Source organism: Acanthaster planci, linkage group LG01 (assembly GCF_054643075.1).
Source record: "Acanthaster planci isolate LZ-2023a linkage group LG01, COTS_SCS, whole genome shotgun sequence".
Lineage (NCBI taxonomy): Eukaryota > Metazoa > Echinodermata > Asteroidea > Valvatida > Acanthasteridae > Acanthaster > Acanthaster planci.
Window position 1 is genome coordinate 7,976,848 of NC_141777.1, and position 27,494 is coordinate 8,004,341.

The following is a 27,494-nucleotide window of genomic DNA, read 5'->3' on the forward strand; positions in this document are numbered from 1 at the left end:
AATTGCCATTCGGACATTCGCTGTACAAACCTATGGGAATGTCCAATGTCAAACTCGACTGTCATCACATCCATACACTATACAGATACAGTACCATGCGGTTCTTTTAAAATCGATTTGAGAACGAGAAGTAATACCTACAGATGGACAATAGCGGTAATAAAACAGACGACATCGGAACATCCAAGAATGTGACGTTGCGAAACATTTGCAGAAAGTTGCTCTTATATACCAATAATTTATTGGGCAAAACACCTCTGACCACAACTGATGTTCGTGACGACAATGCGTAACCGAAGGTTTACACATCAAGACGACAGTTTCACCGTCGTCTCGAATCTTCAGACATTGCATTATTCATTACTGTCCGGCCTGATGTCTGCTCTGACGCAGACACGACGTCATTCATGTTACTTTACACATCGTGTCGGACTCTTACTGGATATCGGAAGACCCTGGTCTGTTCAGCTTTGGTTTTAAAGGGTTAAACGTTCTGTCTGTCTGCGGACAAATCGAGGTTGCGGAAAGAAATGGAAGCAATAACCTGAAGGGTTCAAGAAACGGGGGAGAAAAGCAAGCATCTTTGCGGAATTTGAGAAGAACATCCCTCTAGAAAAGATGTTACATTCAGAGAAAGTGCAGTCTACAGCAACAGACTGTTCATGATATCGGCAGAAGTACACTTTAAGTCTCCCTTAAACATCATTTCAAGATGTCTCGTGAACTCAATGGGTATTAAGCAACCACACACCGTTCACTTAATATGCACGTAACATTTTTGTTTTATAAATTTCAATATCAATTTCAGCCGTGTTTTTCTAACGGCCAAGAAATAGCTATGTTGCCAAGAAATCTGGCCAAGACTTGATCGGCCTTCGCACTTGATGCAAACAGAGGTGACACGGGAGAAGTACGAGGGAAAAAAGGGAACACGGACAAGAAATATAACATTAAGCTCACGTTAATTGCAGCGTAATCCAGTCTCTTATGTTGTGAATGCAAGACAAACGACAAAAAATCCTAATACAATTATATACATATAACGCCATAAATGTTACGTGAAATTTGTTAACTTTGTTTTCAACACATTTGTCCAAATAAAACGTGCCCTAAATCTGCGGCCATCTTGGTCCGGTTCCCAAAAGGCTTTATTAGGTACACAGGTTGAAATGTCAGCGACAGTTTGTGCAATCTGGCGGAAATAATTGTTTCAAGATAACAGATCTTGAAGAAAATGTCCGCACGTACCCCAGACGCCTCTGTGCTCATGACTTTACTTACTCGTGGTTAATTTTTACACAGAATTCCACATTCTGCAGGCAGTATTTAATTGGAGAGGAAGAGAGCAGTCCAAGTTTCAAAACATCTGCCAACACTTTTTTCTAAATTTATTCATACACGTAATTACCTTGCTGCCACAGCAGCTAAGTCGTGATTTATTTGCATAATTCCTTTGAATTATCAGTTTGAATTATCAGATCAGTTTTCTTTTATAGCACCAACAAAAAATACAGAACCTATCCCCCCCAGCGAGGAAATCGTCACTTTTGCACTTTTTGTTCCCTGCATTTCCCTCGAAAATAAGGTGACACTCATGTGTTTTCACTCATACCAGTCTTTCCAAACTTCTCGCGTAGTCAGCCCTCTTTGGTATCTTGATCATAACTTAATTCAGCCATAAATTAAGGCTTTAAATATACTGTGTCCCGTCTACCCCCAATAATTTAATAAAACACTGTAAAACAGCCCGAGTACTTTGAAAAATTCAATAAAAAAATTACGCTATTACAACAAAAAGGCTACGATGCTTTAAAGTTTACAAAAATATTCAGGGTACTTTGTACCTTTAACTGCAGGCATTTGTAATGGCACAGAGGTCTATCTACATACATGTACATTGTGCCTTCACTGTGTGATAACATCAGCATCCGTAACTCCATCAGCAAAGCGGCCACCGAAAAGGAAATTAATAGCCGTTACAGCAAACACAAAATGGCGGAAATCTTCACCACCGGTGTCGTCCTGAAACCTGCACCCCTCTAAAATCCAAACTTCGTACGTTGGTGCGTGTGTGTTCTCATTGCACTATGTGCTGAGAGCGCGCAGTATATCTGGTTACGGAGTCCAATGTCGTAAATGTTGGACGAGACAGATGTTTATGACCGTTTTACAAAGTGAGCGAACATTGACGCCTACTTTCTTTCCAGCGATTAAATCGCACCAATATATACATCCATTCAAAGTATTTCCTCATCTAAGGCTTGACAAACCCTGCATTATCCGTGTCATTAATATAAAAGTCAACTACATGTACCTGCTCATATTGCCAAACTCAATATTTCGCAATATCAAGAGCAGTTTAAATTGTATATCTGAAGAAGGGTTGTGACACCGAACAACCAAATGGTACAACGCATATCGTGAACGCTTGCTCACACTTCAGGGTGTGATGGTGGTTGGCGACAAAGACCTGAATTTGAGAAAAAAAGGTGAAGTAAACAAAATCCATCGTGTGCATGCTCACTTTCTTTGCGGGGGAAATCTTATCTTGGGGATCAGCAGAGATCATGAAGGAAAATGTCGATTTGGTGATAATGCTACGAGTCGTCCCAGGCCAGTTAAGGCTGTACAGTCAGCCATAGTAATGAAATGGCCAACCAGGGTTGTGCAAAGACGTTTTTATAGGAAGATATTGAAAGTGCAACAAATATTATGAACAGGCCTGAGACGGTGTTTAGAACGCACATAACGACTTTATAAACACTTTTTAAAATGGAAGTCAAGTTACCAAACTTAAGTCTAGCCACAGACTCCGATTTTCATTGACCAAGTGTTTTTTGGAGTTTAAGGTCAGATTTTATGCTTTTTTGCCATACTATTGTATGGACGTGCAAATGATGACAAGAACACCGTTCATTAGCTACTCGACCGCTGGTCGGCAAGCGCGTTATACAACGGTGTTTGCCGAGTATTCCTTCGCTAGGGGTTCAGGACGTTAGACTTCTCCATTGCCGCATACTGGATACTCCACTTCGACTTGGTCTGCGCCACGGATGTGAACGAAAGCGACAGAGAATATCTTCCAAATCCATCAGAGTTTCAGCCATACTTTCATTTCAGTGCAAATTTTCCAAATGCGTGTTAATCAGAGTACTCTTCAAAGGCTGCACTACACTAGCTGCACTGACACGACGTCACTATAGCATTTGGGAGTTCTCTAAAGATCGGTCTACCCCTGTCGTAAAACAATATATGTAGGGGCTTAAAACTCCGTGGCGAGCAGCAAGGCGAAGGGGAGGCGTCCGGGTTGAGCCGCCGGTACGTGTCCAGCACCGAGCCGTGATGTGTCGGTGCGTTCCACACGCTTCCATTCACGTACGAGCAGGAGCCGGCGCAGTAGTTCGGGTAGTAGCCCCGGGGTTGCCGTATCCACCCCCAGCCCAGGTCGCGCCTAAAGTTGACGTAGAACTGCCGTAGGCAGCAGCTAGGCTGCGTCTGGTCCGAGCACGTGTTCTGGCCGTATGTTGAGGTACTCCGACGGGTTCGGCGGCCACTGGCACCGTTGGGACCTATCGTGTCGTTGGCCGGGGCAAGGACGATCAGGCGTGGGTGCTGCTCGGGCGGCGACATATCGGCCATCTGCTGGTCGCCTCGTTGGGGCATTTTAACGCTGGGCATAGTTCCTTTTGGATCTGATCAAAGTACGATATTTTCTTAGCGTTAGAACTATGAAAAGATCTCGTACAGGCTTGTATTCTGCTGAACGATAAGCCATTTTTTTTCAGAAGAAAAGGCAACCGTATCAATCTGTAATTGCAAACGTGGTTTCTTTTTGTGCCCCAAAAGAACTCGGAATTCGGTACAACCCACACTAGGCCTACATCAGGTGTTAGGCAATTGTCAACGCCTGTACACTTCTTGAATCGAATTCCACGTCGTGTCTCTTCTCTCAAGGGCACAACACTTTTCCGTGTATCCCAACTACTCCACAGTGTGTAAAGAACATAAGATACGAATTTCAACGAGTGAAAATAAAAATGGTCGATACATTGTACTTACGAGCAAAAAGGACGTGGATTGTGTCGTCGCACGGGGTTGTAACCTCGATGCCAATATTAGAATCTGTGTGCAATGTGAAAGATAAGTGGACTTATATCAGGGATTGAACGAAATATTTATTTATTATTTATTCTTTACAATATAGCAAACACGATTCACATAACTTGTACTGAGTACATGGCCATTAACTTGAGCAACATTACATAATGTATCATTTTACATTAATAAATTAGATGACAACAGTTAGGATTAAGGTTAAGCAAGACCGCTTTTGTACTCCAACCTATGGAGAGACAAAGAAAACTAAGCAAACTAACCTACCAGGACCGACAGATGACGAACAGGACAAAACAAAATAAGTGTGAGACAACACGGCATTAATAGAGCACAAATAAACATGATTTAGGAACATGAGCCGAGCAACCGAATTCTTAGTTTTCTAGCAAACACAGATAAGATGGGATGAGATACAGCTGAATGGGAAAATAGAAATCTGCTCCCCAAACTGCATTATTTACAACGATGGATGATCCCCACAAAATACTGACGTTTAACTCCTTGCTCGTATCCAAATGTACGAATCGGCTGAGTAAAAGTTATTGCTAACAGATGTGCTGACGACATTATACGTCTGTTTTTTCGGAAGTAGTTCAAAGTTTCGTAGCAGGATCAATTTTTTTAAAAATGTCCTTTGAGATGAGATTATGGCTAAAATTCATCTCCATTCAAATTTTTATGTTGCTACTGTAAAGAGGAAAACTTCTTTGGCCGAGTACAATAATTACCGTGATCCGGGGGAATACTTTCAGCCCAGATAAAAGTGCCAAAATTGCTGGTATAACTTCAACTTACGTGTCCGCCTATTCGCTCTTTGCACGCTGCCGCCATAGGCATGCATGCAGAGCCTCGATCAGGCAACTTTACACAATAACCAGCCGGTCAGTCAGTGATTCTTGTGTATGTTGCTTATGTAATTTTGCGCGTGCTGCGTTAGTTCTTATATCATACGATTGGGAAAGCGATTCTGACGCGATCGTACAAGCTGCCTATGACGGCAGCGTGCAAAGAGCGAATAGAATTTAACTCCTTTGGTTGAAAATTAATTTGAAGATGGTGGGGGGGAATTCATCTGTGGTAAACCCGACTATTTCTGCACATTCACACAATACACACACACACCTGGAATGCTGACCCAGTCCCTGACGGCTTGAGTGACGTCTATCTTGATCCAGCCCTCATCTGTGGTGTCTCGCACTGTGCTGTAGATGTGCTTCCTGCCCGGGTTGCCGTTGCTTTGGGACGGTATTAGCTGGTACACATCGATGTGCTGCTGCTCAGTCTTCATAGCGTTAGGTAGCTGGTACAGTCGCAGCTCGGCCTCGTAGACTTCGTCTGTGTTGACTTCGGAGACGTAAGACCTCATGTCAAAGCGGAAGAACTCCGACTGCTGCTCCTTCATTGTTTGGTAGTTGTAAATGCCTCCGTGGTCTACGAGCATAAAGCAATAAAAAGCCAACTTTTTTACATATTTTGTATTTGGGTTAGAGTTCTCTGAATGTTTTTCTTATTTCGTTTTCAAAAAGCACACGGGCAAACGGCCGGCTTTTGAATCATAACCAGCAAAACGCGCAGCATGGCAACGAGCCAGTGACGTCACGCCTACGATGGCAAATGCGTGCGGTAACCAGACATGCTAACTTGCCAACCGCTTTCTAGCTGGGATTGATATCCAAGATTGATGCTGTTTTTAGCTGACTACGTGAGGTGTATCAAAAGTTCTCACCAAACCGTACGCGTAACCCCAGAACCTGCTTACATGAGCATGGTTTGCTACCTGATGTGGTTTTCACCTTGTACCCAACTGCACAGGATAAGTCGTATTAGTTCTTGTTGCGTCTGACCGGCTTAATTATGTTGATTCAGGGGTTGAGTTTGGAGTTTGATGAATAAAGTGTTATTAGAAGTGAACTCTTTTTCTGAATTGATTTGATTGTTTGAAAATAGGGGGTGGTTGGTTTCAGAGTGCATTCACATGTCGCTTTTCTTTGGTGCTTTCTGAAAACTTCCCAACAATAGCAACTACATTTCCAATAAACAAATTTTAGCTGTATTGAAGCAAGGAGCAAAATGATCGCTGATTCTCTTGTTAGATTTTCAAAAGGAATCACTCCGGTGGAAACCGTATGTGTTTCATCGAAAAATCTTGGTTTTTTTCTGTACTTTCCGTCGGACAAAGGGAAATTATTTGGATTTAAAAGAACAATATACGGTGTGTTAAAAAGTTACCAAATTTACCATTACGACCTAAAATAGTTTTCACGACAATCATGTCACCCTTGACAGCAGTCACCCCGTTTCAGGGGTTGAATTTCAAGGCACAGTTTTCCTAGGAGCCTCACCAAGAAGACCCGCGAACTAACGTGGGCTGCGTGCAGGGAAAATGTCAGCATTCCACCAAGTCTATTTTAGGAGCGCTCCTTCAGTCAGTCGGTATCTTCTCAGTGGCAGTGCTGTGCTCTCGATCTCTCCCTCACCCCCTCAAAAATAACTTTCCCCAAAAATCTTCGATTCATGTCACAAAGGCACCCATAGATGCTTCTTTCTGCATCAACATGCAGGGTGTCTCTTCTTCATCCAAAGACACTAAGGTGGGCCCTCCCCTCAGGCTCTGAACTAAACATAAATGCCACCATGGTGGATTGCAAAGGCTTTAGAGGCATGCGTGTTTCAGTTTCATTCTTGGTATGTTTCGTGCTTATGGTGCACAGGATCATCGACACTGTACACATGGGACCAGTCTACTCAGCATCACCCCCATTCAAAGCCTTAACAGATATCCCCGATGTCTTGTTGAATTTTTCCCGTGCTATTTTTTTTTCATAGTAGGCTATTGCAAATCAGTGGATTGTACGGTTCCACCCGGATGGCTCTCTTCTGAAGGTCTCTATTTCTTGGAGATTTCTGTTTTCAAATTCAAATTAATTTTGCCATGAGAACGGGGTCATGGCTTCGATTACGGGCGGCGTATAGCCTCGTGTACGTTTCTTTAACATATCATAACTACTCAAGTCCACTAATACAAAATAATTCCCCAGTTATTGCATCTGTGCGGCACAACATACAATGAAACTGGTGCTGAGTCTGCTTTCAAAATAGTCTGGTGTTTGACGCCCTGACCCATATTTGTAGCGCACCCTATCCCACACCATTGGAAGCGACAAGTATAATACACTATGTATGCGAAGACACTCCGTGTAGTGATCATTAAAATGCTATCACCAGCAAGATTCCAGTCATAACTAGCTAATGACAATGTACTAACGCTGTGGCCACGCACCTGATTTCCACTCATTACCGGTACTCGTTTACTGATTTTGTGTCAGTCAGGCAACTTGTGGCAACTTTTTTTAATGATCGGTACTGATTTCATATCCAGACTTCCAGAGTTGCGAGGACCAATGGGGCCAAGGTTAAAAATCCGAGACTACGCTCAATATCCAATCAAATATGTCGTACCAACAGCCGAAGATGCAATCATCTTCAGACTGCGTGCCCAGCCGACTTCGAGTTGTGGGTTCGTAGACGTCAATGTCGACGCGTTCGACTTTAACACATGCGAGGCAATAACCTACGTGGTTGGCAGATGCTGTAATATAGGCTTGAGACGTGACCAAATTGACCTTGTGGGCATATATCATAACATTAATACCTTGCAGCATGCTTCCTTTTTTGGAGGGGGTGTGATGTAAGCACACAACCTTTTTCCAGGAGAAACAATATTTTTGGGGCAGTTGTGAACATTGTGGGAAATGTACATGCATTTTGGAATACTAGCCTATATGAAATTATCCCTGTTTATGTTAGTCACAGTTATTACTTTAGGGTTAGAGGGTTTTTCAGCAAGCCTCAATGCCTGTCACTCCGATGCACTAGTCGACTGCATTCTTTGATGACCTTTCTTACGATCTGAGCCATCTGATAACGGGCATCCCGTCCCTCGTGCAAGTCAAACTGGAGTCTATTCGGTTTTCTACTCGTAAGCATTTAGGAAGCAAGAGCAGTCGATCGTAGACGAGTAGCCACAAACAGTACATCCAGCCTCACAGACCACCTCGGCCGCCGTATACAAAGTGAATATGTATGGTCTTTTCCCACAATGTACACAATATTGAACAGTTTGCCAAATATCCCAACCAAAATCCAATTAAAAAACCTACAAAAATGCGGTTTTGTTGTTCCACATTGTCGCTTGTGTCCAGACGACAAAGCACAGGCCACTTTACAAAGTCAACTAAGAAGTTTGATAGCATCACGATTCCTTCCAAAAGAAACCTTAGGTTGAGGCCATAACAGGAAAGCCAAACCCATAACTCTCCCCTTAGGCTTCAATAAGGCAAAGGTCACTTGCCTGCCACGACCAGTTGTAGCCATTGATCATTCTACTTGTAAATTATGATCGCCCTTGCGATAGGCTTGTACAGTTACGACAGTAAAAGCAACTGTTGGTTTGTCTAAAATTTAAGCATGTGGCAAACGAGTCAAAACTTGGGTCAATAAAACACCACGGCTAGGCTTGCCTATAAATATTATGCTTTTCTGTACACATCCAATAGAGGGGATTGTCTCGGTTTGGTCGAATCCTACACTGATACTTCCTTTTTTCCCTGTTTAATTGAGAATTTTTGTTCGAACTTTCAGGGGCTGAATAGTTTGATATTCCCGTTGCAGTACAAAAATAAGCATGGTACATATACAGTGACCTCTGCTGGCTGTTCATTTTGCTCTACACTCTGTGAACCTAGCTCGAAGCTATCCTCATATGGGCTTCTTGGTTTTTCGCATGGGTTTCATTCTGCAAATGTAGCTAATTCAGTTGGACCCGGTGATAACACAATTTTTCCGATTGCGATATAAAAACCGCGCAATTTTATAAAGGAAACAAGCGAGAGTCGAAACAAATATCCTGAGAACGTGATCCCTCGACCAATCTCTGACTCATTAACCAATTACCAGGGAGCTCCTTCTGAGACGCCCGAGGGCGACGTCAGGAACAAAGCCTACAACGCCACAGCCGGACAACTTACAGCCAATCAGTGACCTTCTCATTAACCCTTTAGTCTCTGATTCTTGACGCGTTTCATTGTCAGATGTCCGGTGTGTTTCTCCTTGGTCTTTATTCGAATTGACAACGTCATTTGGGCCGGGGTTCTCTTATTCTGTCTCCAAGAGTCAGCGACAAGACACGCTCGCGGCAACATGGTCTAATTTTTATTCGCTCAAAGGAGTGGCGAAGTATCAGGTTTTTTAGCGACATTACTCGCTGCCAACAGGCCGTCACTAAACAGGTTTTTGTACTATCTTCGCACTATCGATGTGTAGTACAGGAGCGGCTTCGTTCATGCTTGCCCTTTTATAAGCCCAGAGAACCCCTCTGGCGGTCCCTTTGTGAAGCTCGTTTACTTTGGGGATTTCTCTAAATGCGAAGGTTACCCACTCACTGTTCAAAATGCAAAATGCCTTTATACAAAGCCCCTCGACAGCGCTGTCTCCAACTTCACGATAACTAATGGGCGGAATAAAATTTGTGTAATTCCTACATGTTAGGTCGAGTCTAATGTTTTCGTTGGGAAATACAGCCACGCCATGATATAGATTTGAAGGTATTTGAAAGATGGGATTAAATTAAAAAGTTCCAGAGTTAAGCCCCCAAAACGCCAGGTCTAAGGTATTACAGACTTTCAGGGGGGGGATGTTTCAGTTAGCTGCGCCTGCTTCTATAGAAACCTTATCAACTTCAGAGTAAACTTCAACACGTGCACACTTTATGCAATGTAAGGGAGGAAGCAAGCATGGATATGACCGGAACGCGTTTCCAGTATTTTCATCTCCGGATGCTGCTACTGTTGTTAGGAAGACCACGGTGTACCTCGTCCTGTCATTTAACGCAAGAGACGAAGCCAGTGTTTATTTTTGTTTTCAGTTGGTCCGCTTGAGTCATCCGGATTGAGTTTCAACATACAACGACCAACTGGACAGCAGCTTCGCTAGAGTGAACTTTATAAGTTCGCGTTATAAACACCACATTCGATTAGCTGTAAACAAAGCCAGACGGCACTGTTGGTTGGCGTGATGTACCGAAGTGGTCTGCCAAATGTAAAACAGTACCTACAATACACCCCCAAACGAGAGAATTGTGCATGTAGAAAGGTGGTATACGTGCCAAGTAATCCATCTCGATTTGTCTGGGTTTTTTGGGGGGGGGGGTCACACGCATCCGGTCAAAACCACCGTTAAAACAAACCTTTGATTTTTAACCTGTATATTTTACAAAGAACTTCGTATATTGTCATGAGGTAATATCTCTGTACAGATTGGGATTTTCAACTCCAATTCCTCTGTTTTGGGATGACAATATTCTTGGCCGAGACAAATCAACCAAAAGGTAACGGTGATGCCGTTTCTATATAGGAAATATTACTGCTTTTGAATTGCTTAACCAAGCTTGCAAGTCTACTGGGCAGTTTTACTCTAAATGGATTACAGAGAGATGATGCTCGTACATTTGATTGTAATTTGTATCTGTCTAAACACTGGCTACATTCCTGATAACGCAAACTTTACTGGGTTGAATTTCAAGGGGCAGAAAAATGAACTTGATGCTAACAATTATCAACAAAGATTAAACTTAAAGCAACGCAGCTGAATGGCAACGCCAAGTGGTGGTCTTACCCTTCTTGTCAACCTGGTAAACTTTGGGCACCTTGGCGAAATACTCTTCTGTCTGAGCTTGCTGACAGACGGACTCCATCATCTCTCGTCGTTCGTCCAGAATCCGTACCGTCTCATTGTATATGGCTAGCACGTCCTCGGGCACCTCATCGGGGCCGATGTCCGTGGGAGGCGCCGTCAGGCCCAGCTTGCTCAAGATCTGGGCCTGGATGGCCGAGCGCCGTCGGTTCTGGTACTCCTGGAAGTTGAGCTTGCACTGGCCCGACCCGCCGGTTACCGCCTGAAGCAGCGAGCACAGCGCCAGGCAGATGAAGCCGAGATGCAACGAGGTCATCCGGGGGAACAAAGTGCTCATCTTCTGCCGGCTTGTCCGTGACCGTACTGTTACATTATCTCCGACAGCTCGCTTCTCTGTGGGTAACCAAATGGCGCAACCAGTTCCACTCATGAGTGTGTGTTATCTGAAGGAAAACCAACCAGCCGAAGAGACCACAGATTTTCCGGTATTTGATGTTACACCGAACAAAGACCTTGATCCGTGTCCATACACGCACCGACACGCGTACTTGACACTACTGCTATACTATGTATGCACTACACGCCGTCCAACGATTCACTACACATTCTCATTTTCCAGAAGTGTACCTCACATTTACTTGGTTCACTCACTTCTGTTTGTGAACATTCGCCATACCCCGCCTTATATAGGGGTAACAACAGAGCTACAAATCACCGACGGCAGTAGCCTGGCGCGGCGCGTGCTCGGCTGACTTCGACGGACGTCCGGATTGGCCCATGGACTCAGTCATAATTTATACAAAAAGTGTACCAAAACAGTTTTGTTGTGAGACGTAACACACGCTATGTTTCGGTGATGTATGACGAAGATGTCAAGCTATTTCTGGCTCGCGCCACGGTCTAGACAATACATGCACCTCCACTCGGTCGACGGTCTATAAGTAGATGGATGGGTTGACGCGGGGGTGTAGGGATTTATCCGGTTGCGGCTCGTAAGCGGAGCTGTGTGTGATCACAGTATGATGTTGCCTAAACGTATGTACATGTACATGTATATTTCGCACTGCTGTATGGAGAATCATATTCGTCACTTCTGTTTCATCTGTCGACACAGGAAGGCTATTGAGTTGTGTGGGGACACTACGTATGTAGCTGAGTGGCTTCAAAAGGAGGGGGCTTGATTGTGGTGATGACGAAGAATTCAACGACGACGACATTAGAGATGGCAAGAAGATGACAATAATGACTAAAGGCTGATGCTGATCAGCTAGTGAAATCAATGGGTCTTGTGACGACGAATGTGACAGAAAGAAAAAACAATCGTCGAAACAACTGCATGTCGTGCCATAAATATCCACACAGCAATGTATCAACCACTGTGTTTGGTTAATCGCATTATGGAGGTTGGAATCTCTACACTCCGATCCACTGGACTTTACCCTGGGATCCCCTGATAAAACTCCCACAATCTGCTTATACGCTGGCTATTGTTCGTAATATTTGACCAAGTTATCCTCGCTATTAAGATCGGCTTCAAATTTACCCTCGAGCCTGTCTGGATTAGGAGTTGTCTGGACAGACCACCCCGCGTGGCCTTGATGAAGTCTCAATTACTTTTTTTGATGGGTGAACTATTCAAAGTCCGAATCTTACAAGTAGATCGGAAGTGGTCATTCTCACGAGGCCTTAAGCTTGAATCGGTCACTGCTTGGATGAGTGGGAATAATGAAATGAATATAGGGTGATTTTTCTGTAACCTCTGATGCTACCGTAACAATACGGTGGCCTTTTCTTAAGTCATGTTACTGCGCGGAGGGACCACAGAAAGAAATCTTGGGTTCGAAACCTTGCCCCACCCACAATCAAAGCCTCCAGACCTGCTCCTCAGTTCCACAACCCCACCCCCAATCAACTAGCACATGTGGAAGAGTCCAAGAAAGTAAGGATTTACTCTGTTGGTCCCACGTATTAAGTGTGTTTTCATGAAAACCTACAAAAAATCTTGTCTCCATTTATCTGAGGTAGCCCCTTCTCTTTTATCATTCAAATTGTTTCATCCTTTTGTTCCTGAATACTTCAAAATTAATGTTCTCGTTTCCAGTTTTCAGTACATCTCAGTCCGCTCGGTCGTTTTTGGTTTTGTTTACTTTGCATCTATTATTCCGCTTTTGTTTTTCCTGAATGATTTGATGTCAATTTCGTTTGCCCAGTTATCGTCTTGATAAGACATTTCTGTATAAGACTCTAGCTCTGCCCTCGGTATCCTTCGATCGCCCCCACCCCATCTTGGTCTTACTACTTGTATTTTGTCAACAATCATTTTACTTATCGACATTCTGTATAATTCAACAAAATTTATGAAAAGCAATATGAAAATAAACGTTGAGTGAAATCTTCGAGTAAACAGACTGAGTGGCTTTCACGGCACTTTTATATAAGAAATGTATATTATCCTGGCCATTTTAACTTCAATACCTTGCTTGTAACACCAGAAAAAGTTTGTACGTGGTACAAATAGACTGCTGACAGAGGGCGCTATACACAGAAAGGGAAAAGATTTTAGGGCCATTGCTGGGAAAGACTAGGTTTCATGTTAACTTACTTCCGTGGTGGTTAGGCATATCCAAGAAATCCATCCTCCACAGGAAAAAAAACATAATGGCGCTTCCGACCAAGGGCAAAAGGTGCGTACCACGGGAGTACTTGGTACTAAGAAAATAAAACAAGACCGCAAGATGAGGCTGCGTGATTTACGGGCTGTCAGTCTAAATGTTCAGTTTGATTTTGAAGTTGTCTCGCAGCGGTAGAGATACGCGAAAGGGGTTGGCTGGACCAACTGGATCTCTTATTGTCTAATAGTTTTGACTGATCGAGTTTGTCACTGATTTTCCGCTGCAGTGAACTTACATCAAGTGAAGTATCAACTAGAGTCAAATTTCTGAGGGGGAGGCGACATCTGAGGTGAACGTATTTTCAAGGTGTCACAAATAAATACGGGTTGCATATAAGATACCTTCATTCAAACATTTTAAATGGGGTCACAGGGGGAACTGGGGGGGGGCTATTGCCTAGCCGTTCGCTCCCCGTACTCACGCCAATGGATCAAAACCGAGAATTTATCATATCACACAATGTACCACCTTGTGCATCAGTATGATTGTCAAATGAAAATATCTGGCGTAACTGGGTTTTCGTGATTTTCCTTGCAGCCACCATCCCACTTAAAGTATTGGATGAAGTAATCAAGGGCGGATCTAGAACCAAATTTTCGGGGGGGGGGACGGGGCGAATTCAGGGATTTTTTGGTGGAGGGCAAAAATAAACCATTTTTTTTTAGGTAACCTTTGTGGCCTTTCTAACGAGTGAGGCTTCATTTTGGGGTTTTTTACACGCATTTGGAAGGAAGGAAAATACACTCCTAAGTCACCTTTCTCTGATTATTTGAAAGAATTGGCTCCTTTTTGTGGGACGGTGGGACCATGGTAATGTTGCCCCCTCCAAGATCCTCCTTTGGGAGCAATTTGATTGCTTGATATCACTGAGGTATGAGTGGCCAAATGTAACCCACAGGCCGCTGCTGGCAGACCACTGTAGAGATAATCACACTTCTTTCCTCATAAACATTTTATAGCAACAGCTCTTAATTAGTGCTTTCTGGCGAAAGTTTGTTTTTGGGGGGTTAGTTTTTCCATTTTTAGTCAAGAATAAAGGCGATGAGTTGTTTTGCTACATTACGTTAGAGATGGGGGGAAATGAAAACTCTGCATTAACTAACTTACGTGGAATCCAGACTCCTCACTGGCTTGCTCTATGGTTGTACAACTGTACATGTAGGCCTACCTACATCAGAAGAATCAAAACGTATGAGCGCTCATGAACGTAACTAAATGATTAACATAAATTGTTAATCTTGAAATATTCCTCCGACACTGTGTGGGACATGATTAAAAAAAAACATTCTAGCTCGTATATAAGGACTACAGTTCCCGGCCAAAATGGTTGGGACATGTTACAATAAGCATACCCTTAAAGGCCCCCCGGCAACGCTGTTATCTCCAGCGGGAGCACCGTGAGACCGCGCAATGACAGCCAAAATTGACCGGGACCGGGGAGGGAACCCAGCATGACATGGTGGGGATTGTAGCTACAAACTGCACGCCCTCTTTTTCCGTGGTACCGGTACTTCAACTTCTAAGCTCAAACACCCTGAAAGCCATCTTTGTATCTTACAACAAAAATATATCGTCTGAGGGCACCGTGTGTTCTATGGTGTTATTGTTTGGCAGTTTTTGGAGGACAGAAAGCAACGCATCCAAACCATGTTTTAAAACAAAATTGGAACTACATTTTGAAACAACAGTTACAGTTTAATTAATTCTTCGCCATGAACAGACGCCCAATTCCTTGCTTTCCATGGAAGCCCTTATTCCTTGTTGCTAATTGGAAGCCCTACAAGTGAAGGGTTTTCATTCGTGGCTCTAAATGGCTTTATTGGCTTTATTGTACGGCTTTCGGTCACAATTATGTTTGCATGAGTTATTCCTCTATAAAAATTATACCGGCAGGGTTTATAAACCCCAATATTAAACTAATCTTGGGGCTTGTTTAATGATTTAATGATTTGGGAAGTTTTACGGCCACTCTTCAGACGGTGTTTCTTTTGTTGAATAATGCTGTTTACGTATAGAACACTAAATATAATTGGAAAATACGACACTGTATTTCCCTTAATAAAACAAGGAGGCTCCATTCCGGATTGTTTGTTGTGAAACAATATGAAATATTCACTAAATACGCCACTTCTCATGCTATGCTCAGAAAAAAGGACCCTATGTTTGGAAAAAAAAGTTTTATTCATGTCGAAAATTGAGCAAATTAAGATTACAAATGGAAATAAGAAACAAATAAATATCTAATAATCATGCCTTCCTTCAACTCACTGTTAAAGGGAAAAAAATTATTTGCCTTGCTTTTGCGCCCATCAAAAATGAAAACCCAAAAGTTATGTGGTGTTGACCAAGCATTCAGGTGCACGGACTCCTGAAATTCGCAATGAATCGCAGTTACCGGCTTCCATATAGGACTCTTCTGGGGTCTCGGGGTTCCCGGCCCACCACACTTCCTTCCCTGCCCATCCATTTAACCCTAAAAAGGATTCGAGCGACCACGCAAGGGAGGAAACGAGACAAGCCCCTAAGCCTTGGCCACCGAGTCGGCCATACGTCTCGAACCTGTACTGAGGCGCTCACCTGGACTTCGCGGACAGTCCCAGCAGAAGAGCTTAACCAGGTTGGCTAAGGTACTGTTGGTATTTGACGGGGTAAATTAGAGTCTCTTATAGGTACTGACTGACAGCGAGCGTTGGGAAAACAAAAGAAAAAAAACCCACCTCTGGGACTCGAACCCACTGCCTACCATTTCAGACCTGCGAGCTTAACCACTCGGCCATTTCAATGACACTGCTTTTATTCTGCATTTTAAAGAGCAAAACAAAACATTAACAATTCAATGCACAGAATGGTGCTGTGTTAAGAATGAATTTTTCAAAACGCTACAATTGTGCACCACGTAGCAAAAATTTGAAAGAAAAATCATACATAGGTCTCTTAGCGACGGAAGCTCCTTTGGTCGGAACTGAACTTCGCTGGTTCACGAACGACAAAGGAGAGGCACGCGTCGCGGTGGCATAGCTACCAGCAAAATGAACGCTCTCGACCAACGTGGCTCTTTTCAACCGAAGAGAGTGCGCTTCTGCTCGAGGCAGATAATGATCGTCAACATTCATGGTCTCCCTGATATCTTCTCCTTGGTATTTTTAACTGCATGCGCATCGATATGGGCAAGTCCCTGACAACGTCTGGACATCATCTAGCCTACCTACACGTCCGAATTCCTTCATAGTTCAAGAATGATATGAACAGCATGTCATTTGCGGGGGCCGGTATTTCCTAACATAAAATGGAGGCAGAAGACTGAATAAAACGTATACATGTATTTAGGTCAAATAGTAATAGCGAACATTTTGGCAAACGTATTTATATATATAAATATTCATGTTCTTTTTTCCTATTGCCATTTTCCCTATAAATGCGTTCTTTTATTCAACCTCCGTCTGCCATTTCTTGTTTTGTGAAGAAAGCTCCCCAAAAGGCATGCCATGCACATATTGAACCACGAAGGAATTCATTCGGTAACTGAGTTCCTTCTTCAGGGCAAGCAGAAGTGATCTCGGCAATCAAATATGGTACTCAGTTACCGAAAGCTCGGCAATCACATATTTCAGAGCACTGATTTGATATATTCTTGTCGATAATCTGATCACGGTGCTACGCAGCCCTTCCATGTTTCTCTGATCAAAGCATGTATGTGTGCAGTGGGCGTGGTTTAAACTGACATGACGTCACACTTGTAACTGGAACATCAAGTCTGTATAAACAATTCGTCCTGAGAAACAACAAATGTAAGGGACTTGATCTCAAGTCTATACACTGACAATGCCGAACGCTCCGGCCCTATAACTTTGACCATAATGGTCGGCACAGTACCCACCCACCCCCCCAGAAAAGATTTCATCATAAAACAAACACTTTCATCAGGGTGAGCAATAGCAAACCATTTCACCATTTATCATTTTGACTTCCGTCTTCATTCAGCCTCGACGTATTACAGCGATCATCCATTGCATGCTGTGTGACTCTCCTGTTCCCAGACATCTCAGATCGTTTATTGAAGGTATTCTAGGACACCGCGTAAGTAAGATTTTACAAATGAAAGCATTTACAGAAGACCGTTAAAAATGCAATGCGAATTGTCCATGAGGCTTTCAAAACTGCAGAGAAAACATGATTTTAATAAACCGAAAGAATATTGAAAAAGGAGAGCCATAAACTAGTACAAGTACCTTTGAAAATTATATTGGGAATGTGTGGTACACTTTTAGATATGCATAACCCTCTCACATTGTCTAGTGTCAAAAGGGAAATTCTCAAGTGCCTACAATGCATACTGAATACATGTAGCTGATTGGGAAAACATTCAAAGCCTATGTTTTTCTATAGAGCAAAACTATTGTAGTCATATTGGAATTTCTGTAATCCGTCTCGAATCACCCTATAACATGAGGCTAGCATTGTTGTTCTGAAAAAAAAATCGTTATTTAACAAATTAATCAATGCCTTTGGTTTGTATTTTGAAACTTAGTAGTATTTGAAGCTCAGGAAACTTGGACAGAAAAGAAATTATAAATGCAGTGTATCGCGGATGAGATTGACCAATGATAAAATAGCAGAAAACAGCTGAAAAAAGGCATAAAGAAGGTGAACTGTGAAAATTTCATATACCTTTGTACACAGCCAGTGAGGAAAAAAGCTGAAACCCAAAACAAAAAAGCTGAAATCAGCTAAAAAGCTGATAAATCTCATCCCTGAATGTATATATGTCATTTCACAACCTTCTTAAATGGCGCTGCAAAACGTCTTTACGATCAAGCTTACGTTGCACAAAAAGCCACGTCTGAATCTTGTGACATAAACAATTTACATACTAGGTATACATGTTTTTGGGCAGTTGCAAAAAGGAGTTCTTACTTTTTGTCTGAATGATAAATCGTTGCAACTTACACTCCTTTTGCATTCTTCAAAATCGGTGGCTTTATTTACCTTAAAAGTACAGTGCATCAATCACAACTCTTTTCTGTTATTAAAGCTTGACAAGAATTTGAAAAACGGTTGTTGATCACACTTTATCGAGAGCATCGAGTGGTGCTTAACTTGCAGCAATATTCCTTATGAATATAAATTGAATCGAAGCTCTTATCGTTGTTGCTACGTGAAACACTATCCTACGATATTTCTGAAGGGTCTACTTTGTGCCTTCGTGTATACGTGTACGAAAGGAAAATCACGAAGCACGTCTAAAGGGGACCATTTTATTGAGACCTTGTCATTAATTGGGGAGCAAAGGGGAAGTGAGCTGAAATAATTCTCCTATCCAGGAAACTGAGCGGAGATCAGTAAAGACGATATTCCCAGTTATTAGGCCAGCCTTTGGAACTGAAATCAGTTTAGGCAGAAACAGGAAAAAAAGGACTTGGATTAAAGGAATCGAAAAGATCTTAGATCGTCAGGTTGGTGTGGAAGGTGTGGGGGGGGGATGAAAGCACTGAATTCCAAGGAAATCGGAGATGATCTCCCATACCATGTAATAACGCTGCACATCACCCTCAAAGCAAAAGCTTGTTATGCTGACAAGATAAAATTTCTTTTACCCGAGTATCTACATCCATGACATCCTGGTTGCAAACTCTAGTCACTCGACCACCAAGGGCATGCAGGGTTCGGGTAGTTGGTTCGGACCACATGCCGAAACTGCTGAATAATTACGCAATTTGCCAGCAGCTTGCCAATCACAAACGGAATGTGTCGTGTTTCACGGAAAAGAGCTGTTTTTTTTTATCGTTTTAACCAATCCAACTCACTGAATGTTTTCATTGCACTCAAGTATGTCAAGATGTGTTGGTCAGAACTAACGCATCTCAAACTACACACATAACATACCAATAGTGGCCGGTGAAGTTGAAGTGTTTTAGAATGAAGGACAAACGATACTCATTCCATTAACATCTGCGGCCAGTAACAAAAGAAAGATCTTCAGGCCTTTCGATAGAGCAGCAAGGCTAATGCACTCAAAGCACAGGAAATGTTTTTCGCAGTTGAGAGGTTAAATTTCATTTTTTGAAGTGTTTGTCTGTTTGCTTGTATTGTAGCGACTTTACTCTACGACACAGCAGGCGTTGACATTTGTTTTCAATGTTCTCAATTTTTAGATGAGCATGGAATCGTTTTCAGTTGCTTTGGTTTTGCTCCAAATTGGTGGTCTCATCGGATCATGTCAGTCATCCACCTGTCATGCGCAGTGCGATTACGACCACATGACTGGAAGGGTTGACTGCTCCTTCCGTCACCTAGACTGCATCCCCGTCAACTACCCAGACGCTCTCGTCATGGATCTCAGCCATAACGACATTACAGTGCTCGAACCAGCCGACTTCAATGGAACCTTCACAAGGTTGGTGGAGCTGTACCTTGACCACAACAACATAACTGATGTGACGTCATTCATGACGTCATCGGAGATGGGAAGACTGGAGAAACTGTCGATCAAACACAACGCTATTTCTGGGATGCATTCCACGTGTACCCTCAGTTCTCTCGTTAATATGTCGGTTGATTATAACTTTTTAGTAGACAATATTTACATTCCCAGATGCCCAATGTTGCAGTACTTTTCGGCAAATTTTAACTTGATAATGGGTATTTACCTGCTCCCAGATTTACCGTCTGTTATCAGCTTGCAGTTCAACCAAATACAATCTTTCACACTGAAAATACAAACTGATATCCAAACACTCTACTTGGACCAAAACCAAATTCACCATTTTGAAGTTCAAAATGACAGTGTTAACGTAGTTTCCCTCAGCCACAATGAACTGAACACCCTGTCCCTGTCCATTCCGCTTGAGCTAAACATGGCAAGTAACGGATTAACCGACTTCAGACATTCATTTAATTTATCTAGAAGCAGAGGTAGGTTCATGAATAAACTGGACATAAGGAACAACTCGTTTCATTCCCTGAGGCAACCAGACTGGGCAGAAGGTCTGCAGATCCTACACGCAGATGACAACATGCTGACCAACCTGTCTTCTACAACCCTGCAAGGATTCTCAAGTCTGACGGAGCTCCATCTGGCAAACAATAGACTCTCGTTCATCTCTTCATCCGCTCTGAGGCAACTCATCTTGCTACAGTCTCTGTACCTCGATGACAACGACCTGGCGTCATTGCAAGACGGAACATTTCTCAGCCAAGCTGAACTAAAAGAGCTCTCCATCAAAAACAACCAACTCTCCGTCTTACGCCCCAATTACTTCATCGGTCTGGACTCTCTTGAGCGTCTGAGTGTTGCCGGGAATCGACTCCTTTACGTCCACGCGGACATGTTTAGTCGACTAACTCCTGAACTCATCACCATAGACCTCTCTCAAAATGAAATAATCGTCTTTGATATTACGAACTGCAACCGTCTGGGAAACTTACAGAACGTCCTACTAGCTCAAAATTCAGTCAATGACATTACATACATACTTGGTCATTGTGACAACTTGCTAATGCTGGACCTGAGGTTTAATCAGATCGAAGTGGTTCCTGGTGACTCTCTGTCTGACAGAAACAGAGCGCTATCCAGACTTGAGCTTCAAGGCAACCCTCTTCAGTGTGACTGGCGGTTGACGGGTCTACGTGACTGGCTTCTCGACCATCCTTCGTCTGTTCTTCCTCGATGTCAAAGTCCACCGCGGTACTCTGGAGCAGTGGTTACCGACTTGAAAACACATGACTTCTGTTGCGATTCTCCCAAGGCCATGTCTAACGGAAACCATCTTACAGTGACAGTTGGTCAGACAGCGACTCTGTCATGCACTGCGACCGGAATTCCTGCCCCAAACATAACATGGCTTGACCCCGCTGGCACGGTGATATCAGATGGAGGGCAGGGCAAATTCCTCATTTCTAAAGACATGACTTTGTTTGTCATTTCCGTGAAGATATCTGATCAAGGGTTGTACACGTGTTTGGTCCAAAATGCTCTGGGTGAAATAGACAAATCTTTGATCAATATTACTGTTACGGAAGTCTTTAAATCAACAGACCTACCAACAGTGACGAATAAACCCACCTCCGTTTCTTTGGCTCCTGTCGTTCTCCCCACCGTGTTTATTACCATCGTTGTCACACTCTCTGCAGGCCTAGTTGCCTTGGCCATTCGCCGCTGTTGTCGTCACGTGAACCGACAAATACGGAATCCATCTTTTTCAGGACAGGCCCAGCCGACGGTTAATTTCCGCAGGCAGAGAGCCACACACTCGGATGGAGGCTACGTTTCAAAAGTCGATGGTGAGGAATATATGACCCCAATGTCGAGACCTAACAAAGGGGGTGAGATAAAAGAGACCCCAGGATTCGTGTACGAGAATACAGGCGTGCAACTCTCACTACAAAGCTACCAGCGGCAGCCCACTAATGACACCAGCGATGACGTGTACGAACCGGTGTCTGTCAACTAAGCTTCTCTATTTGGTATTTCTTGTCTTTTTTGTTTCAGATCATTCTTCCAACAGTATATGACACATTAATCTACACGATACATACAAGACCTCGTAGTACCGATGATGAGAAAGGGGGTAATGTGAAATAAAGCAATATTCACCGGCGCAACATCTACATACTCAGGACACTCATGCCCGTGGGTTTGAATGTGGAATTCGCTGCATTAATATCGCCAGACCTGAACCAAACTCCGATGAAAGCCCAGTCGGGCCGATAATTCAACCTCTAACTTCTTCCGATGGGCACTGTTTTGCTTCATATTGCCTTACTCTGTTTATGTCGTTCTCTGCCTCATTTGAATTGCCTTTTCCTAACTTTTGGCTCTCTTTTAATGACGCGTTAAAGCGCTGCTCCCCTGTGGCGTAACCAGGGGCAATAGGAGGAGGCAACTTTCCGCCGTAGCAACTTTCCCTCGTAGAACCCCCCCCCCGAAGTGCCTGGCCAAGCCACTGTTTTTTCTACTCATAGCTGATCAACCCAGGGATCCCCGTTGTTCAGTCCCATGGATTAAAGGAGAGAACGTTTGTCGGATTTCTTTGTTCTGACAATTTGAACTCAGTTTTCTGCAACTCTTGACTGATGTTTGATGTGCATTCGTATATTATAAAGCCTCACCTTGCTGTGTGATTGTCGATTATTTGGACAGCGTTGATTACATCATTTTTTCCCCAAATCATCCTTCACAGCGGCGTTACAAACTGGTGAATATCCAGGGTCAGATCTCATGCAACCCACTGAAGTCGCTGGAAATATTGCTTACGAAAACTGAAAAATTGGAAAAAGGGAAATGAAAAGGCACTAAATGTCTTAGCTTCAGCTGAACGGTTGGGGAAATCCTCAAGTGCAAGGAGGCGCCCTTGTGCAGGTTTGAAAAAGGCCACTTGATTTAGGCCGTCGCCATTTTCTTTGTTATAAGATGCCAGACCTTGCATGTACAAACATGTCTGAATTTAACATGCCATCGGCAATGTGGACGTCCTTACTCGTTGACCCCAAGAACGGTAACAAGGTATACATGTACGTGTCGTGGCGAGGTATAATGACATTAATGGAAGGATGAACATTTCGTAACAGTTCTCAAGGACTGTAACCATACATGTAACAATGTAGTTGATATTGTGAGTTACACTGTTACAGAAAGGGGACAAAATCAGGCACTGTTATTTGTCGCTATACATGTATTTATTTCATTGACTAATGTTGCTCGACCAATAGCGACGCCATGTATACTACACAACGTCCATAGAGACTTTAATCAAGTAAAAAGCAAAAGCTAACAGTTTTATTTTTAGTATAAACAACATAATGGTTACGCATGTACACAAAAAGTCTTGTGTAATTATTTTTAATGTGTCATTTTGTACAGTAATTTGTATCAGACTATTCAGGCCGTTGTGTTTACTCATGTTCAGAGCATTGTTAAATATATGATTGTTAAACACCATACACAAAAAGGAAGTACAGAATGTGACAGGTTTCATCTGCATATTGGTGGATCCAAGGCTTACACGGCACTGGCAGAAGGGGAAACGGACAAACATTGGTATTAGGCCCAAAGATCTCAAACACTGCAGCCGTGTGTGCTTGACTTACCATGGACATGGGGGGTCTCAACTACCTGGTGCACCACCTGATATGTCAAATGGCGATTATTTTGCCCTTTAATTTGCCTTTGGGGGTAGTGAACGGAGTCTTCCAACCTTTAGAAGTGCTTCTGGCTGAGAGTTTTGTTTTTTCGAGGGGGGGGGGTCGGACTTCATTGCAAGTCAGGAGGTGGACACAAAAATAATGGGTGTTGATCTAATTTATGGGTAATAATTAATGAGCCTTGAACAGATATTACTGAGAGCGTCCCTCATCAACTGTTTTTCTCATTTGTCTAAAATTGCTTTCACACAAACCACGATAATCAAGCCAAACTCATGCATTGGTTTAGGGCCAGGTCCAAACCACCTGCACTCCCTTCCACGAACCAGCCTACGGGACAACTACAAGCTTCCCGCGAACTTGCAGCACGCCTACGTCAGTCTGTGTTCTTTCCTCTACACTGTGATGTGAAGCACATGTACAGTGTACATATGTTTACCAGCCTATTGCAACCACTTTCCTTAACCCTTCCTAATAGGCAGGTGTTGGCAGACAGCTACCGCCCATACTTGCCCACATAACATTTTGAAGTTGATCGATTAGAAACTTACACATTAGCGGGGATCATGTGAAGCGCCGGACTGGTTTTGGGTCGAGTGGCTTAGACCTTGCTCTGGCCGCCATTGCAAAATTGGACCATTTGAGTTTATTCCAGGATTCATGACAAAACAGCCTCAAGGAAAAATGAAATTGGCAGGATAGGATCTGCACAGAAAAAATAATGGACTTGTTCCACGAATCGGAGACAACTCCCTATGTAAAGGGTTATGGTTACTGTGCAGAAAGAATACAATACATGTGTAGAGGATACCAGACGTTCCTTTTTTTTCTTGTCTGTTCCTATGAATTGATTTGAAGAGTATTGCTCGACCAAAAAGCAAAAACAAATATTATGGCTAATAACTTCCAGATATAGACTTTAATCCACTGACCTTTGAAAAAGCAAACACTAAAACTGGTTATAGCCTAATATTTTGGTGAAATGGTGACCAGAACAAAAAATATTAACCGTGTATCGTTTAGATATAAAACTGTCATTTGTATTTCTACTTGACTTTTCAGACCGTTTGTATTTATGCAGGAGTTTAAAGTGTAATTTAATATTTATAGGCCTAATGTTAAAGTTTAAATATTATCATATACCCAAGAGGTAATTACAAAGGATGATATCTTAATTTTTTTTAACAAACCCGAATGCTATCAACAGCGGATGCAGCGGCCAATTTTTCGGGGGGAGGGAGACAGAATTTCTTTATGTTACAAGCCTGGTCATTCTGAGGGGTCACGGAAGTCAGTAAATTATGGCTTTTAACGAGCATCTGGGAGGAAGACAGATGAAATCGTCTCTCAAATCGTTCCTCTCTCATTATAGTTAAGACAAAAAAGTGTTCCCTTTTTGTCGGACGGGGTGACTCCCGGAGTCTATCGATGAATATTGTCGTAAAACGAACCGCTTCAAAAACTCGTTCATCTTGCATATTGGTACATGTGCAATACTTGTTTCGAGAATTTTGTGGAAAAAGTTAACTATTTTGACAGTTCTCGTCTACTGAATGTGTAAAATTATTAATATTATTTTTACATTCGAGAAACACTTGGCTTTGCTTGATCAGGTGTCCGTTGTCTTAATGGAGAGGACAAAAGTTTTTGCCCCAAGGCTTTATGTAAAAAGTTACTGAATGACGGATTGAAAGTATTTTACCAGTAACGACTTTTTTGTGGTAACGTTTGGTTCTCGTGTATTAAGTATAGCTGTATATTGTACCGTTACAGAGTAAAAATGGAAAAAGTTGTATTTTTGTTGAAAGGAATACAGGTAGGCCTACAGTTGCATGTCTTTTTCAACTATAACTGACACTCAAGCTGATTTGCTATAATAATTTGAAGAAATGATACATGTGTATTTAATATTACATAAATACTGTAATGTCTTGTACTATAGACTTTACTTCATTTTTCCGTATGTTGACAATAGATTAAAGGTAACGGCATTTATCTTTTTCTCGGTGCATTTCTCAGCGATTTCAGTCATCTAGAATGTATTTGTTTTAGTTTAACCAGCAACAACTTTACGGGCTTGTGTAAGTTTTTATAATTCGGTGACTCATACTGAGATTTCATTTCAGCTTTAATTCAGTCACTTTCTACTACAAATATCACCGTTTTTTTCATTTTTGAGAAAGCAATAGTTAAATGTACGTACATGTATATTGTGAGTAATAAATATAGCCCTCAGCTGTAACAAACAAGAATATTTCCATCGAGTTTACTTGAGCAAGAATAGCATCTTACTTGAATCAAACATTTTAAACATCTTTTTGATCTTGCGCCTACAATAGATAGATTTATTGTTATCGTTATTATTTCTGTTTTTTTTAAACAATGCATTTGTAGCCCAAAGGCTTAATTGCTACATTATTTACAATTAAAAAAGAACGCCCAACTGGACACTATTACACACAATTATAATAAAATGAATAATAGATAAGAACAAGTACATACCATAAAATGCTAATAAACAAAAACATGATTTAATACTTATGAAAGAAAGGGCTATATGTGGTTCAAAACACTGACAAAGTAGGGTATTAAACTACGTTTATATCTGTTTGTGTTGCACTTGATTACGGACAGTTTGTTCGAATTAAGTTGATATTGCACGCTAGAACTTCTGGGTTGAGGCAATCACTGTCGGAACAAGTCAGAACATTTTACTTTAGTAGCAAAGTCAACGCAAAGGCTTTTTCTACGATTATGGAGAGAGACCAAATTGCACTTAAGAAGGGCATGTTCGTAATCTAAATATCCCGGGCCAAAGATAATTTTAAGGTCACCCTTTAAAATATCCACAACAGTTACATCCAGTGATTTACATGAGGGGTGGCAAGAGGATAGCAGGAGCCCAAGACATGTTAACAGTCGGGCTAATATCATTAGCTGGTATTAACTCTAGTGACAGCCATGTTGGTACAGTGTGATATGCTTGATATTGCGCCTAGATTGGTGCTTACCCTGTCTCTAGGTCATATGAAAGGCATTAGGGAAACACTTCCAGTGGATTAAAAACACCCAAGATGCAATGCACGCATTTCAGCATATTTTTGAACGGATAAGAAAGACGCAGCAAAAACAAATCCCACCACGGAGAAAGTCCGAAGACATACAATCGGAAGGTGACGTGTAATATATAATCTCAAAATCTATTACTGAGAAACTAAATTTACAGAACAAAGCGCAACCGTGCGAAGCTAGAATATTTTCAACAGATTCAAAGAAAAAACACGTAGCACGTGTGGTTTAATCATGATTTGGCCATGAAGAAGAATCTTCCTTCCTCCGTGGCATGATTTCACATGACATAATTCTTCCCCTGCAGATCCTCCGGAAAACCGAATTCAAGTGGTTTGTTCACGAAATCAAAAAGCAGTCAGTACGTTGGACGCCCTTAGGCCTAGGTGCGTTGATTTCCTGGCGTGGGGAACCCTGAAAGCCGAACCGAGCCCTGTACTGAGAAAGAGGTATTCCCCGTTCTGGTGATGACTCAGAGCCTAGAAGTTAGCCAAGCCTCGGCGACCACCCAGAGAGCATGTTACGTACAACCCGTGGGGTGGATTATGGAGTTGGCTCATCTCCAAGCACCGGTGGTCCTGCCACGCTAACCGACTGTTGTTTGTGCGTCACATTCCACTTTCGCGTGCGTATTTCGTGTACAGACAAACCGCATGCATCGTCTAAGCTTTTCTCTACAAAATGTCCATTACTGATGGAATTCGTTGCACACAACTATGTGATTCACAATGAAGACTTTGCATGAACCCTGGAAACGGAACAAGGAAGTTTGTTTGTTGAGCAGAGATCAACACAATAATATGCTTT

The 27,494-nt window shown here is 42.4% G+C and overlaps 2 protein-coding genes across 3 annotated transcripts; one reads left to right on the plus strand and one right to left on the minus strand.

The window, feature by feature from the left end:
- Positions 1–213: 213 nt before the first annotated feature.
- Positions 214–12,120, minus strand: LOC110979251 (transforming growth factor beta-2 proprotein-like). Its single transcript, XM_022234873.2, has 4 exons — positions 10,789–12,120; positions 5,239–5,547; positions 4,060–4,122; positions 214–3,692 (listed from the first exon to the last, which is right to left on the minus strand). The coding sequence occupies exons 1-4, from the start codon at positions 11,234–11,236 to the stop codon at positions 3,175–3,177; spliced, it is 1,338 nt and encodes a 445-aa protein (XP_022090565.1). The 5' UTR covers positions 11,237–12,120; the 3' UTR covers positions 214–3,174.
- A 5,295-nt stretch (positions 12,121–17,415) lies between these two features.
- LOC110979249 (uncharacterized) lies at positions 17,416–25,613 on the plus strand. 2 transcript variants are annotated; one of them, XM_087146178.1, is made up of 3 exons: positions 17,417–17,555; positions 19,631–19,872; positions 20,383–25,613. In XM_087146178.1, the coding sequence occupies exons 1-3, from the start codon at positions 17,490–17,492 to the stop codon at positions 21,926–21,928; spliced, it is 1,854 nt and encodes a 617-aa protein (XP_087002304.1). In that variant the 5' UTR covers positions 17,417–17,489; the 3' UTR covers positions 21,929–25,613. The 2 variants fall into 2 exon arrangements, with proteins under 2 accessions (XP_022090564.2, XP_087002304.1); XM_022234872.2 differs by having other exon boundaries at positions 17,416–17,555; positions 19,631–25,613.
- Positions 25,614–27,494: the final 1,881 nt, after the last annotated feature.